A 17,446-nucleotide genomic window follows, 5' to 3' on the forward strand; every position below is an offset into this window, starting at 1 on the left:
GCACAGTTTAGCAAATTAAGTAAGGTACCGCGGGGCAAGTGGGAACGAAAAAAACGATAGTTCAAACAAATTGTTCAATAAAATTTTCAAATGTCAATATTTTTCAAATCCAACAACACAATCACATTTTGGCAACATATTTGCTGGTGTGTGCATGAAACTAATCGAATAATTTCGAAATTGTGAAAACCTTGGAAGAAAGTTTTAGAATGAGCCAATGGACGCAGTTACCTTGCTAAGCGGGGCAAGTGGGACACATCCAGTTTCATGCGTCAATCCACATCAGTAAGTCAACCATTACAATAATAGGATTGATGATTCATAGATTTTTAATTTTAAGTACATATTTGATGTACATAAGGGATCAACCATAAAATACGTTACGTTTTAGGAAGAAACCCTTTATTTAATAGTATGTCACCTCACATTTAATATTAACTGAAAATTCTTCAATAAAAGCGTTAAGAGGAATTAAACATGTTCAAAATATATCATTTGTAAGTTGTTAATTAAAATGTAGCACATAAACATTCAATAATTGACGAAATTATAAATATGTTTTGTTATTATTTATATGCATGGCAGAAAACCACCTTATGGGATCGAATTGTTTTCCATCACTATTTAATTTGGTAGAAACAACAAATAAAGTTCAAATAACATAGAAAAGTAATCCTTCTCATGATGCATTTCAAATTTCAGCTGTGTGTTTGTTCAATTTTGGAGTCGTATTTCAAAAATAAAAAAATAATTAAAAAATAAAGAATAGAAACACTTTTCTTCTCCCTCTTATGCAATTACGTAATTTGAGGTTAATCTTTTTTGATAAAAATCATTTGTTTTAATGTTTTAGTGGTACTCTCTAGCAAAATGTATGAATCGTGAACGAAAAGTTTTGATTCTGGTTTTTGTTTTGATAGGTCCCACTTACCCCAGGTACAAATATATTTTGGGGTAAGACAGACCATCGAAAATTTCATATGAAATGAAAACAAAATACTGGTTTATCGTTAGCAGCTTGTAATAATACTAAAAATTATTGCCTACTGATGGAAATTCGATTTAAAACACATTTATTTTTTGCGAGTCAATGCAAGACGTGAAACGTGTCACAATTTGTCATGCAAGTTGAAAATGGCGCTGAACTGACAACTGGTACAGGAACCACATGGTAATAAAAATAACAATATGTTTAGTACTACATCCTTGTCATTGTATCTTCAACGTTCTAGAAGAATACCCCCATGAAAAACTTTTCCTAGTTGAGCTATGACGAAACGCCCCACTTACCCGGATTCTCACTTGCCCCGGGGTACCTTATTCAGCCATTCCATGGAAAACCGATCTAGTGGGTCACCGAATTCCGTGAAAATTAGCTAATTTGTTCCTTATCCGAATCAAGGATACAAGTGTTTTTTGATTTTTTTAGGGTGACCATTTCCAAAAAAGAGTGACCAGAAAAATCGCAACTTTGCATTTTTTTTTTTCAAAATCATAACTTTTGAACCGCTTGACCAATTTTCAATTTTCTTGGACGAAATCAAAGCTAAAGATTTTTACTTTTCACAAACATTGTTTTTTACATAAAAAAATCAATAATTTCCGTTTTTTCGTGTTTTGATGGCCTCGGGACCAAAGGGACCCATAAGACGCAAATACTCCCAACACTATAACCCTTGCCAAATATTTCATTGTGACCATGGAAAATACGTTCTCTCAGAACTCCTCCATCCTTTGATACGAAATATACCAATATTTTCAACAATAAACAGTAATTTTCCAAGGTGGAAACTTTATCATATATTAGGGTAAAAGTACCAGTTTTGGCCAGCGTTTCTAACAATAAGTTTAGTGAATTGCTGAAGAGATAGTTAACGATTGAAATCCTTAAATGATTTCTAAAATGGTATCAAGGGATTCCTGGAAAGATTCTTAGTGAGATTAAGCTTTTTGTATTTCAATTTAGATTTATGATTTTCAATGAGATCTTACTGGAATACTAACGAGAATAAAATCGATAATTGAATTTAGCGTTACGTAATAAATGGATGCTGACTTAAAGATTACTGAAATGGTTATTAAAAGATTGATAATAAGCTTTTAGTAGATTCTAGAAAAGATCCTTGGCTGATATTGCTTGAAATTCTTAATAGATTTGTAGAGGTTGGAAAAAAACTTAAAAAAAAAAATTTTGCATATTTTTTTGGATATCTATTGGAATCCACGACAGATGACGTTTGATGGATTTCTGGGATTGTTGATGATTCTGATTCTCGATGAAGCTTTTTCCGGATACCTGTTTGATTAGTCCTTGAATCACGAACTACTCCAGATACCAACTATGTGTCTTGTCTAACGCATACTTCTGAAGGCATTCGTAGAAGGTTGGATATTGAACTTTACCCTTTTGTGGAAATATAGTCCCAGTTTATACATACAGGTTTTGAGGAAATACACAGAGCTGAAATTTGTTTACATAATTCCAAAATCTCTCTAAACTTTCTTCGAGTCCTTGTTGTCCAAAACTCTTTCGATATTCAAACTTCTTCAATCTCACAGTATTTTGTAAATATAATTACAAAGAACTAATGAAAAGTAATTTGTCCATTTTGTATAAAAAGGCAAAAATGCTGGATCAATTCGTCATTCGTTTCATTCAAATTATTTGGGCAACAATCCGGGAATTGGAAAACTGATTTTGAATAGGCACCCTGTAGTTGCTTTGAAGAGAGAGAAAGGCGTTTCTTCCAGAATGAAGTACATGGTAGTAGAAAGAGAAGGAGGCAAGCCTGCCTGGTGGTATTGGTGCTGAAATAGTGGTAAATGGGAAGGTGTTTAAAGTTATAGAAAAAAAATGTGTACCTTGAAACTTATGTGACATGTTTTCCGTAAACTGGAAAGACGTGTTGCCGTTGCGACTGGAGTCTTGAATAAGTTGTTTTTTCTTCTTCTTACCGACGTTACGTTTATGCTAAGACATAACCTGCAGTTTATTGATGAGCACCTATGCAATTATTACACAGCGTAACAAAAATGACATTTTTGTGTGTCTCAAGGATAAAATTATGTGTCTCTAGTAGATTTGGGGCTGCTGAATCTGATGCTGTTCTCATAAATGTTCCAGCACGTCACAATTTTTAGCTACAGTCATTCGTTTCATTCAAATTATTTGGGCAACAATCCGGGAATTGGAAAACTGATTTTGAATAGACACCCTGTAGTTGCTTTGAAGAGAGAGAAAGGCGTTTCTTCCAGAATGAAGTACATGGTAGTAGAAAGAGAAGGAGGCAAGCCTGCCTGGTGGTGTTGGTGCTGAAATAGTGGTAAATGGGAAGGTGTTTAAAGTTATAGAAAAAAAATGTGTACCTTGAAACTTATGTGACATGTTTTCCGTAAACTGGAAAGACGTGTTGCCGCTGCGACTGGAGTCTTGAATAAGTTGTTTTTTCTTCTTCTTACCGGCTTCTAGGTAAAAGTTTATTTAGGGTTTATTTCTTTCAAACGATTCTGGAAAAATAAATTCTTTTTTAATTTATACCCCAACAATTTATTTGAAGTTAAACGTTTACCCAATTCCACATTATGTCCATAACTGTAACCCGAAGGGGTTTAATTTTAGTTCAATCTTCTATGAGGAGGAAATCTTTAGTATGCATCTGCTAATGGACGATAATTCCATTCATTAACAGTGTGTAACTGTCGTTTTTTGCCCTCTTGCAGCCAATACATTACCCGACTATCGTGTGATCTCTCTCGTAATCATGAATGGTTCTCGATTCTTCATTCGTCATTGCGCCGCCCGCTAATAAATGCTAATGGGCATCTTCGTAATACGATATCGTTTCCGATTTTTTTGCTTCGTCTTCATTTTCTTCTAACCTACCCAGATGGTACCGTTTTGTCTCAAATTCTGAACACTCGAGTTTTGTATAAAGATTTCGTTGAATTTAATTCGCTAATTTAAACCCTAGAAGTTGTAACAATTCTGTAGTCAAGTGAAATGTTATTTTATACTTGTGGGTAAGAATAATAGTAAAACATAATTACTCATTCTTTCCCATATCAAAACTTTGAGTTTTTTTTCTGATGGCTTCCTTCGTTTTTCTTCGGCAAGTAACACGTTAAAATTTGTCACCCATCCACAAATTGACCTGCATTCGGACGCAGCCGGTTCCGTTATTGTTTTTTTTTTAATATAATAATTAGAGCACCGGTACTACACACTGAAGATGCTATTGATCCTGAGTAGCGTCTGTTGGTTCTATGTGTAAGTACAGCTGTTCTTTCAATAACGGAGTAGCAACTGCGGGTTGTCTATCATGCTTATACATGCTCATGTCAATACGGTATAACATAATTAATTAATAATAACTAAAAATTATTTATTAAGTATACTCAATAGTTTACCGTTTGATTTGGAGCAGAGATGATTTTTTTTACAATTTACGATTTCCGTTTAGTAATGCTTATGTATTATAAGTCCCTGTAAACCTTCAGCTTTCGGAATGTGAACCAAAACGGTTCATTGCCATTATATGTCACTGAACGGTGAGAATTCTCCTTGATGATCGTCTCGAGCATTAATCCAGTGTGAAAACGCAAACATCCGTGCAATTGTAATGATGTTCCTTTCATTAGTTGCTGCCCTCCCAGCTCCCCCCACTATTTCGTAATTAATCTGTTTGCAGTGCCGATGAATTGGCAGTTCAATTGACAGTGCGATACATGGATTTATAATCCGTATCATGACCATCGCCGGTTAACGGATCGAAAGTCCGTGATTTTACAGTTGACATGACATGACAGGAGTGCATTCACTTGTTACTACCCAAAGCTTGCGAGCTCAAAGGGCACACTTTTGCGGCTATTTGAATGGGAAGCGTAAATTGACGGGGATCAAAATATTTGCTTGCTGTCAGGACCGCAATTAATGCAGCAGTTATGAGTGCCACCAACTCGACTTGCAATTGGAAACATTTTCGGTGTCGTGTTGTGATCAAATAAGGCCACCAAAATCCTACACGTTTACCTTTGACAGTTGGTCCGAACAGAAAACTTAAGTATTCAAAGGCGATTATTCACATTCATACAATACTTAACATCATAATTAACAAGTTTCTTATCGTTTCTTTTTCATCTTTTCCATTCGCAGGAGTAACAATGCGTGAGAAAAAAGGAGGTGCCCTTCAGAAGCTAAAAAAGCGGTTATCGCACAGCTTTGGTCGATTATGTAAGTATGAGCTATTTTTGTATAGGGGATTAATTATCGAGATGGGTTATCTTATCGTAATCATGTTGCTTTCGGATTAAACCTTATTTGACTAACGGTAAAATCGCCTTCCAGTATGGATAACCCAAAAAAAATGGGCGAATGTGTGATATACCGTTTTGTGTCAAATTCCAAACAGACTTATATTCTGAACACATTGTATAGAGATTTCGCTGAAATATGTCAATAATTGCCCAGAAATGAATGGTCATTTTTATATTTCGACATTTGAAGTAAAATGTTGTTCCATACCTTTGGGTAAAAATAACAGTAAAACGTGTTCAAACATATTTTTGGGCACACTCAATACTTTACAATTTAACTTTCGAAAGAGATACAAAGTTTGACAAATTTCGGCTGATGAATGCCTAATATATGCATTTGAAGTCACCGTAAGGCTTAAATGTTCGGAATATGAATCAAAACGGTAAAACAGGATTTCTATACAATAAATTTGTAATTACACTTAAAAAATTTTACCTGCCTAAACAAATAATCTTAAAAGTTTCGCATTCAGTTTTAAGGGTTTGGTTACTTCTGGTAAAAAGGGCTGTAATAGTGATTTATAATAAGGGTTACATATTACATAGTCCGACAAACAGTCATTGAAATTTAATTCAGAACAACATATATGAAACTCACAAACGTATATTAAATTTTGAAAATATATATGCTAATCATAAAATGTAGGGCTGGAAGCGAGCCACTTTTCAGTAACTTGGTCATTATCTTTGATCTCTAAAAAAAATACAATTTTCACAAAATTGGTCACTGGAGTTAATATTTTTGTGATATAATGATACTCATCTAAAATAGCGAAACATTTTATAGATTTTCGCAATTTCAATAAAAAAAAAACATCTTGACAAGAAAAAGTGAAGAAAAGAAGGATTTCTGGCAACTTCTGACTTTCTGTAAAATTTAAGGGAAAATTTTTGAAAGATTTTCTGAAAATTTATTTTGAAACTTCTCTTAAGGCTAAGTAGCCCGTCATTCGTTTTGGCAACAATGATGACTTTTCAGCTTGCATTTCATAGTGATAAAACTCAGTCTTGATAGTTTATATTGGCTTGAAAAAGTATCACTGTACGCGCTTACATGTATAAAGTATGCTGATACTTTTTCAACTGTGTCAGTGCAAAACCAACTGATTTTCTTTGATTCAAAATCGTGAAATGAATTAGCTACAATCATCAACGTCGCGTACAAATTTCAATGACGGCCTACTTCGCCTTAAAGTTTTGGTGCAAATTCTAGGGTTGGTAGAACGACTTTTTTAGAGACTTTTTTTTTGGTCTCTATTGTAATGCAAGTCTCCTTAGTCTCTAATTTTAAAGCAAGGTGTGTAGTCTCTCTTTTAATTAAAACAATATCCTAAGGGGGCAGGATCCGTCATTGATTTCGGAATTTTTAACAGCAATTTTTTCGTTCAAAATAAAGAAAATTTACAGGAAAATGTGTTCACTGTATTCTGTTCTCCAACCGAAACACAGTGAACATTTTTTCATCGAATAATGTTTAGTTTTGAACAGGACAACTGCTTTTCAAGTTTCGATGATGACGATGATTACGATGACGGAGCGTTGATCGTTAAGTCACTATTTCTTCAATGTCTTAAGCCACTATTTCTCCGTTCTCCTTGCAGTGAATTCTGATTTGAAATACCTAACAAGGAATTTCCACAGGAATCACTCTAAAAAAAAATCCAAAATGCTATTGCTAGATTTCCTTCAAGGATTTTTCCAAAAATTCCTGTTTTCCACTGAAGTAGTTACTCTAGCAGATCTTCCAAAGATTTCTACATAACTTCTTCCAAGAAAATTCCCAAGGATTTATTCCAGAGTTTTTGAAGAAATTTGTTAAAGATTTTCCAGGAATCCCTGCAAGAATTCTTTAAGGACCACTCCTTATTATTTTTAGTTATTTCTCCAGCTTTTTTCATTTGAATTCCTACGATTCATCTCAGGAATTGCTTACATTTATTTATTCCAGAGATTCCAGGATATTCATTGAGAACTCTTTTATATTCAGGAACTCAATAAATTTGATTATTATTTCATCATTAAGTTGAAACAATCCAATTGAATCGAAAGAAGGCCGACATGTGCCCCTATTCACGTTTTCAAAGGCATTAAACTGAAGAAATATTTTTTATTCTAAGCTTCCTAATGGTGAACAAAGCCAACATAAAATGTAACCTATTGTTAGATGCTGCCTTCGTGAGATTAGTACCTCAAAGTTTTGGTAGTTGGATTCACCTTCAAGTTCCTCTAGAAATTTCCAAGAATTACTCCTGCAGTTTTTCCAAAGAGTTCTTGAGTAATTTAGAGCTCCATAGATCCTCTAATATTTCTTTAAGGTATTGAAATCTGACACCAGCAACTGTACCGACCATTTTCACACAAGTTTGTTCAGGGATTCTGTTCAATGCGTTTCAAGAAAAGCATTTCTATTAGACTTTCTGAAGAAATCTTTGGAGGAATCTCTAAGGTAACTTCTGAAGGTATCCTTAAAGAAATTTTTAATGGAAATCTTTGCAAAACTGAACGAAACTTCAGGAGGAAATCCTAAGAAATCAGTGAGGACATCTCTACAGAAATTGGTGTTTAAACGCCTGTAAATGTCCTTATCGGTAAATTTGGACTAATTTCTAGCGAAATCACTGGAGGAACTCCAGAATTTTTTTGTAAAATCTGCGAACGATTCTTTGAAGGAATTCCTGAAGAAATTGTTGGTAGAGTATCCGGAGTAATATCTGGGGTCATCCTTAAAACAAACTCTGGTTGAAGTTGCCTTGGACAAATTTCATGGAGCAATTGTATTAACTCCTTTTCTGACAGCTTCATTTTTTACCGCGGAAAAAAATATTTAAATCGTGTTAACTTTATTGTTACTGTGTTTTGCAATCTGCACAGCTTAAAAAAATGTTGTAAAATTAAGTTTATTTTGATGCACATATTTGGAGCATCAAAATAAACCTAAATTTCAACGACCAATCCATTATTTTTAAATCGATTTCACTTTAAATTTACACGATCATGTAATATTCAACCAGTTTTGATTGAAAATTGAATGTATATTCATTTAAGTTTACATGATGCTGTAAAAATACACGAATTTAATTTATTTTTACACTAGACTTCAGTTTACATCACATTTAAAATTATATATTTTTTTCTGTGTGTGTCGATATTGATTATTGGTCATCTGGATCCAGAGATATTCCAATATTCTCTGTTCTGACATTTAGGTTTCTGGTATCACGCTGGCCAGATAAAGATATTTTTTTACAAGGGGAAATCTGCAAAACATCTCGTTAATAAAGATAAAAAAATACCAAAAACTTCTCTTGAGTTTCAATCAAAACTTTTCGGGTTTCTTTGTTTTCAAGTGTGATTTCTAGATTCTGTCTATTTCATCCTAAATATCAAAAGTCAAATAATTTTTTTTTTAGATATTATTCGAGGAATTCTCAAAGAGTATCCCTTCTTCAGGTTTTGTGGAGAGGAAACCTTCAGGAACTTCATTGGATATTCCTACAAAATTTTTTGCGTGGAGTATTGAAGGATAAATTCTAAAATTTTTGCGTGGGGTATTGAAGTATAAAATCTAATATTTCATGAATAATAACGGAAAGATCTCTTGATTAATCGAAATTGGATGCCTGCAACATTTGATGGAAGAGTAAAAAATCCTGTTGTAAATAGAGTATCCAAAAATTATACTTGACTCCTTCATAGGTTCTGCACAAATTCCTTGAGGAAGAGGTTATGATTTTTTTCAACTATTTATTCCAGAGACTTCTCAAGAAATTCAGGGACACCTCTAGGAATTCCTCCAGCGAGTATCCCATTAATCCGTACGGGAATTCATTTGTTGCGAATGAATGTGAAAGTTAGTCCAATAAATTCCTCCTAGTATTTTTTTCATATATTTCTTTATGTTATTTTTACAGAAATACTTAGAAATTTTTTTTTTTTAAATCCTACGAGAATTCCATCAGGAGTTGTAATGCAGTTTTTAGTAATCAAATTATTTTCAGTGTGATTTTATTCTAAAATTTTCCGGGAATTGCTTCAAAATTCCTCTAAGATTTATTCCAATAAATACACCTGGAATACTTACACTGATTCGTTTAGTAATTACTCCATGAAATCTTCCAGAGATAGCATCAGAAATTCATCAAAGTTGTCTCAATGAATTCGTTCTGAGTTTCCTCCTAAAATTGCTGTACGAAAATTCTCACATATTACCATAGCAGGCTGTTTCAAATATTTCTCGATTAAATTTTTCATGGATTCTCCGAATGTGCATTTAAAATTTTCATCAGGAAATGGCAGTTATATTTCCAATTATATCCAAATTACCACGTAGCTATTCAGCAAGAAGAAGCTGAGGGTCGTGGGTTCGAACCAAACCAGTAAAGTTTTTTTTTCTGAAAAAGAGATTTCCCTGGGCATAGAATATGTTCATGCCAGCCACACGATATACTCATGCACAAATTGTCAATTGGCTTAAGAGCCACGGATTAGGTTGAAATTTGGCATGATTACTCTACGTTATATAACTATGATATAACATGGTACAGTCGACTCTCCACATCTCGATGTTCTACATCTCGATATCTCTCCCTATGTCGATGATTTCATGAGTCCCTTCAGTCCGCATACATGTTCACTCTCCATATCTCGATATCTCCATATCTCGATGTGTTTCTGTTGATTTTTCGTTCTCAATTTTCTCCGTACCGTCAGACGGGGCTACTTTTGATTCCAGGGGCTACTTTGGACACTCACCTTTTGTATTTATTAGTAGCGTAAATATTAATCTGAGCAATTTTGTGTCTTCAGCACTTTTATTAACCAATATATGCTCTACCACTAGGCATGATTTTTTCTTGGAACAACATCAACAATAACAGGATAAACAAGAAAACATTTCAAAAAAGCCCGAACAAAAATTCACAAGGTATAAAACATTGGCTATACAAACATTGTTTGAATTTTACCCATGTCATGGAAACTTATTGGGAGCATCATAAAACTATCGAATCGTCATGTTTCATGAAAATCTTGTGATTTGTTCTGCTTAAAATTGTTGTTTTATTAAAATAATTGATCAAAGATCTTATTTTTGCGACCATTATTTTATTATAATGTTTTGGTTTGTGTATTTTAAAACATAAAAAAAATAAAATAAATGTTTGTAAAAGTGAATAGACATAAAACACATATATTTCAATACGAACCAATGCCAAATTCACAACATAATCTCTAAAAAACTATTTTTTGTCATATTTTACATGAGTTTGTAGTACAGAACAGTTGCATCCTTCAAATGCCTAAATTAAACTACTCTTAATCCAGCTCTAAACTGCTAATAAGCTAAAAGCATATTACAAATCAAACTTACTTCTTTACGATCTTGTTAAACTTTACTTCATTGATTGCGTTTTTAATGAAAATTACTTACTGGTATTTAATTAGTTACCGGTATTAATGTGATCCTTCAACATATCGTTCATATAACAGTAAGAATAGAAAAAAAAGAGTTTTTGTACATCACACATTTATCATCGCAGTACCTAGTAGTTACGTCGTTCATTTATGTCAACTTGAAAATCGAGCATTCGTAACTGATAGTTCCATTTAAGAGGATGTCGAAAATTTAAGTTTCATACTGCAAACTGAGAATAGTGAATGTCATGTTTCGTTGAAATTTGTTATATATGTGTAATTGATTCTAGCTTTGCCATTTCCTGCATTAAGTTTATCAATGAAAAACGTTCCATAACATCACAGTGGACGACAATCTATTGAATCAGTTTGAAAGTTATAAGGAAAAATCATTTTATTAGAGTGCTTCGTGAAGCCCAAACAGGACAGTTCGGTTTTGCGTCGTCCGATAGATTTGGCTCACGGTTTCGCGCATGTTTTCGTCGCCGGAGATTTTTTTTTTTTTTTTCCTGTTTTCAAGCGTCTTGCTGGGTAGTGCTTCGTGAAGCCCAAGCAGGACAGTTCGGTTTTGCGTCGTCCGATAGATTTGGCTCACGGTTTCGCGCATGTTTTCGTCGCCGGAGATTTTTTTTTTCTCCTGTTTTCAAGCGTCTTGCTGGGTAGTGCTTCGTAAAGCCCAAGCAGGACAGTTCAGTTTTGCGTCGTCCGATAAATTTGGCTCACGGTTTCGCGCATGTTTTCGTCGCCGGAGATTTTTTTTTTCCTGTTTTCAAGCGTCTTGCTGGGTAGTGCTTCGTGAAGCCCAAGCAGGACAGTTCGGTTTTGCGTCGTCCGATAGATTTGGATCACGGTTTCGCGCATGTTTTCGTCGCCGGAGATTTTTTTTCTCCTGTATTCAAGCGTCTTGCTGGGTAGTGCTTCGTGAAGCCCAAGCAGGACAGTTCGGTTTTGCCTCGTCCGATAGATTTGGCTCACGGTTTCGCGCGTGTTTTCGGCTCCTAAGATTTTTTTTCTGTTTTGGAGCGACTTGCTGGGTAGGTATTTGGAAGGCACAAGCAAGACGGTTTGTTTTCGGGACGCCAAAAAGTTTTGCTGTCAGTATCAGTTTTGTGTTCAGTCGAGGATGGATTACCAACTGGTGAGTTCGTTTCATTCTTGTGATAACACATATTTTCTTGAAAGCGTAACTTTTAAGTAATTTTAAAACAAACTTTGTATGGTTCGTCACTATAAGTGTCGGCATTATGTTTTTTTCTTATACAATTTCAATATACATATATTTGTCTCTTTTATACGTTATTAAAAATTATCTTTTGAATTGTTCGACATTGTGAATGTTGACGTATTTTTTAAAACTTGTAACATATCGAGACAAAATGCACAGTAATACTCATATGTAATTTTCAAACAAACTATGTATAGTTCGTCACTACAAGTGTCGGCATTATTCCTGTTTCATATAATTTAAAATATATACATGTAATTTTCAGTTTTCGTCATTAATAAAAACATCTTTTGAATAGAGTAGTGTTTGATCCTTCGACCTTGACACTTGATCCTGCTGGGGCGGGTGATGAGGGCAGGATCAAACATGTCGCGCGTCGGTAGTGAAGCGGTGAAAAAGTGATCGGTTCGTTAGTAGTGTTTGATCCTTCCACCTTGACGCTTGCTCCTGCGGGGGCGGGCGATGGGGGCAGGATCAAACTTGTCGCGCGTCGTTCGCTCAGAGAAATGAAAAAGCGCCGCGGATCGCTAGTAGTGTTTGATCTATTGATCGCGTCGCTTGCTCTTGCGTGGGCGAGTGACGAACACTTGTTCGGCGTTTAATGCGATTATCGAATTATTTCGCGAATCCGGTTAGGCGTGATTATATCATGGCTCGCATCACCAAACATTGGTGACTCCCAGATCTTTACCTTATCCCACTAACCCAATATCCTCTCCATGACAACCGTGGAGATGCAGAGGTGATCTCGGTCTCTAGTAACAACGGTAGTCACACTAACATTCCTTCCCTTCCCCGATGACCGTAAGGACGTGGCCGGCGCCGTTATTGACTTTTAAATTTGAGCTCTCGATTTGTGCACATTGAAGAATGGTAAGCTAATCCCAAGCCCCATTCATTAATTCCCTGTGCAACTTCGATTGTTCTGGTCAATCACGGAGTAGCAACTACGAATTGTACGGTCATCTATGCTTATGCTTATGCTATGCTTATAAGGAAAAATCATTTTATTAGCAAACTGTGAAAATGCCCAAAGTAGCCCCTTTTTTGTATTGAAGGACACTTTTTTTTCACTATTCAAGCATTTTTGTTATTTCTTGATGGATTTGCCTCATATTTTGCACATTTGTTACGTACATACACAACTTAAATATAGGCAAAAATTATCAACATCTATCCATAATTCTAAGAGTTACAAATCCTCAAAGTTAAAGAATGTGAAAATAATGTCAAAAGAAGCCCCGTTTGACGGTATGTCGATATGACCAATATCGAAGGTTACTAGACCAAAGTTTCGAGATTCAAAACAAATTAGGAGCGCAAAATGACATCTGTTTGTGTATTACTTTCTTAGTAACGGAGTGTTTTTCAATCTAGTATTCATTAAACATTTTTCTTTGTCTCGATCTCTCCCTATCTCGATGGTCCCTTCGATATTGAGATGTGGAGAGGCGACTGTATATGGATTTTGAAATCAAATCGAGAAGAATAAGATTATCATAACAATTCTAGTGATTTTCAAATCGACTTTTTTCTTTCCAACCGAACTAGGTCAAAAAACTAAAAATGACGTTTTATAGGCAACTCATGGGCTTTCATATGAGGTGTAATCCAGAAATGCCGTTTCACAAATTTTCGACCATTTTTTTGGGTTGCTGTTTGAACTTGATCCAGTTTGAGAGTACCAACCCCTTCGCCAAGAGAGGTTGTATTGATCTAGCTGAAATTTACGGGAGTTGTTTTCCTATATAATATAAGATATTTCGCGAAATATCAGATTTTTATACGAGGGAAAGTGGTGCAAAATAACCACTAATGATTTCATGTAAAAAATACAAAATCAATTGGGCTGCTTCAGTTATTAGTAAAAGTGCACGGATTTGTATGAAATTTGGCATGTTTACTTTACGTTATATGAACTTCAAAAAGAACATGGTATTTGGATTTAATGATTTTTTTTTTATAAAACTAGTTTATTTTAAATCGATTTATTTTTTGTCAACCGAACTAGGTCGAAAAACTAAATATGAAGTTTTTTAGGGCAACTAAAGAGCTGCCCGTGGTGAATCAAAATCCGGACGGTATGAGCAGCGTATGGAGGCCTTTTGTCGTTAGTTGTAATACCGATTATATCATACCGTGATGCCGCTGCCATATCTGAATGAAATGGCACTTCCTTGATGATGTGGATAACAAAGAGGCATTGCACCAATGTTTTCGTTGGCAGCTTTGGTGATTTAGTAGTAAGTGTTGTTTCTTCTTCTTCTTCCCAACTAGTTGGGAATCAACTCTCGCTTTTTTTTTATTTAGGACAAGTTTTGATAGATTCGATTGGGAGGGCCACATGTGGGCTACTTCCAGTGCTGGGAATGGTAATAGTAGTAGGCTTGAATTTCGCGAAAATCATGTGGTTTTGCCAGTACAGTAGTTCAAAATCGTGAATCTCATCAAGTAGCCTTTGTTGAGCGCATGAATTTTCTAAATTGTTAGTGTAATTGAAGGCTCTAAATGCGGGAAATAGAACATTTTTCTACAGTTATTTTGGGTTGCCCTTAGCCAGAGGCGACTCGTAACCTCACTTTTTACCTGTTCTACGCATCTAAGAATGTCTTTTTCGTCAAATTGAGATCATAAAGCAAATAGTAAATGATTTGAATCTTCCTTTCTAGCAAATCTTTACTTGATAGATGCAAATTAGTTGCATAAAATCAAGAATTTCTATTCGTGGAACAGGTAGATTTGAGATTAGGGAATCGCCACTGCCCTTAGCAATGGGTGTTTTGCAATTTTCAAGGCTCTTTGCCTACAGCAGCGATAGACGTGAGTTTCATTGGCTTCGATGACTGCGATAGGCTTTGTTTGGCTACTGTAGAATGAATTTCAGATTTTTTCCCAACACTGGCTACTTCCCTTCAGAAATACGGATTTTTTTTCAAATATGAAATATTTGTGGGAAAATCATTAGTTTTTTTTTAACCTGCAAGAATTCTGTGCCAATTTTCGAATATTCATACAATGCAGGCTGAAATCGTATGGATGGATCAAAAATAGTGCTGGTTAGAAAATTGGTGCTCTTCTCCTATTTGACAATGTCCTGGAGGTATTCATAGATATCTTCTACCTTGGAAGAATACCTGGTTTATTATTCCCGAAGAATCTCTGATCATTGGGAAGTTTTTGTTTTTGAATAAATTTCTTATGAAAATTATGAAAGAATTCATACAAAAAAGGCAAAACTGTAGGATTTTTGTAGTTCGTCATTCAAATTTCAGCCATTTTGGTGCACCATAAATTGAGATACTGCTACTAGGGTATTTTACTGTATTTCAGCGCCAATCTATCACTTTTCAAAAAAGTTCAATCCTTCTCATCCGAAACAGATACCGGCTTCGAAAACCAACCAGCTTTTAATGCATTAAAACATGCATAACGTGACCGCACGGATCCATGCAAATGGAAAATATTTGCATTTTTTATTACTGCGTTGGTAATGTTCGCATTTTGCTTTCGCTAAGCTCACAAACGACTCGTGTACCCAATTGATGCGGTCAGTGATCCCGACCAAAGCATGAGTTATTGGAAAATTTAAGGTGAAACTCCTTTAAATCCACTAATAACTGTATAAAAGTAGTGGTACACAGAAAATATTCTCTTATTTGTTGGTAATAGTGAAATTATAATTGATAAGACGTCGTTGCCAGTAATCGCTACTTCAATTTAAGTCTTTTCCCCTTCGACTAAATAAGATTGCTGGATGTCGTAAGAAGCCATCAACGTATCTGACAGCCCTGCAAATGAACAGCCGGCGTAAAATTAGAAAAATAAAAAAAGCGAAATGCTGTGATCAAGTGATTGTTTTTAGCACGGTTTGGTGAAATTTTAAGTTGTTTTCTTCAGAAATCCACCAGTTATTGTTCTTTTATAATCAAGTAGTGAAAGTAAACTGTATTGGAGGTTTTACGTTTAGCGAAAGTGGTAAAATTCGGCGAAAAGTGTTCTTCGTTCACAGGCGAATAAGTGTAAACAATTGTAGCAAAGTTAAACGTCCGTGTTGAAAATTAGCACGATTCATGAAATTTCCACCAGCTACTAGTGTTAAAACTACGGAAATTGTAAGGTAATAGTGTTCTGATGTCTCGTTAGCAATTTGGGAGTGAACTTAGTGTAGGTAAGTGAAATATTTTGAGAAATAATGTGGACTTCCAGAAATGTGTTTGTATATGTGAGGAAGCCATTTTCACTGCCATGACAGGGATTCCTTCCTATATGTCCTTAACTACGTTTACCGCCATTAGCTGGGGATTTGGCGTATTGGGTTCAGTACAACATGCCATGATTCCCGGTTTTCTGTAATTATTTGTTCAAATAACATAATCACAACCGCTACTCATCATATGGAAAAATATGTGGCTCAGACTGCCTAAGCAGAATTCGAACATTAACAATCGCAGCTGCATCAACGGTTTACTGGATTTGTTGTGGATTGGATGTAATAGATGCATCAGATTGCACAGCACTGATTGGGACCCATTCAGATGATCGCTAATTACGCGAGTACACAACTATATTTTGCTTGAGTTAGGCCAGTGGTCCTCAGCCTACCTGATCATGTGGGCCACACTGGTATTCTCAAAACATGACGCGGGCCGCTATGCACCCTTGCAATAAGATTTTCAAAAATTTTGTTTATACGCAGTATGTAATACCGAGACCCTGCTGTTTTACCTATGTGCGTAAGAACATGGAAACAATCATAGCCAAAACTAAAAAACATACAAGAAACCACGCACTTAATTTTGGAGAGATTTGCAAAACTTGGAGAAACTTTCGACGTTTTCAACAAATTCCTTTCCTTGTACATGTCAATATTTCAACATCATTGTCAAAATTTTTTGGATTCAGCATAGTCATTTTGGAGTTAAGGTATTTTTTACAAAAGTCTGCGATGCCATCCAAGCCTTGTTCCTGAAAGCATTCTAGATGAGACTATCAAAGAATAAAATATCAATAAATCTAGCTCCAAACAACGAAGTACGCCATTACTACGCTAACGCTATTTACAAGAATTTGCGAAGCCTCCTGGTTTTTCTTCAATATATGAGTATTTTCAAGACGATTGAAAAAAAACCTTATCAAATAAGCTTCTGTGCTCAGCTAGGGTAAACCAGAAGAAACCCACAAAGCTCATCTGTCAGATCGAGCTAGCATAAATATCAAGACCTGGTTATTCTAGTTAAATTTTGAAGAAGTGTCCATTTCTTTGGGCAATCAAGTCGTACATATTGAATTCAAAAAAATCTTAGAACTTGGAGAAACTTAGCCTCAAATAATGTTCAACATTCAGTTATCCCTGAGCTAAGCATTCAGTCGATCCCTCTTTAATTCATATCAAACATACATCGGTTAAACATGGATGAACAGTGAAAATCTCGTCTCTCAATTTAAAAACAATGATTGAGCATAAGGAAATCACAACAGGCGGGCCACACTACTCCT

At 35.2% G+C, this 17,446-nt stretch overlaps 1 protein-coding gene across 3 annotated transcripts in view; it reads left to right on the forward strand.

The window, feature by feature from the left end:
* Positions 1-17,446, forward strand: part of LOC5565863 (cyclin-dependent kinase 14) — a 496,797-nt gene that overhangs the window by 144,092 nt on the left and 335,259 nt on the right. For all 3 annotated transcript variants that reach the window (XM_021842957.1, XM_021842958.1, XM_021842959.1), the window contains one exon: positions 5,153-5,230. In XM_021842957.1, coding sequence (XP_021698649.1) covers positions 5,153-5,230 — 78 coding nt within the window. The remainder of the gene's footprint in view (positions 1-5,152; positions 5,231-17,446) is intronic.

Source organism: Aedes aegypti, chromosome 2, assembly GCF_002204515.2.
Source record: "Aedes aegypti strain LVP_AGWG chromosome 2, AaegL5.0 Primary Assembly, whole genome shotgun sequence".
NCBI classification, from domain to species: Eukaryota; Metazoa; Arthropoda; class Insecta; order Diptera; family Culicidae; genus Aedes; species Aedes aegypti.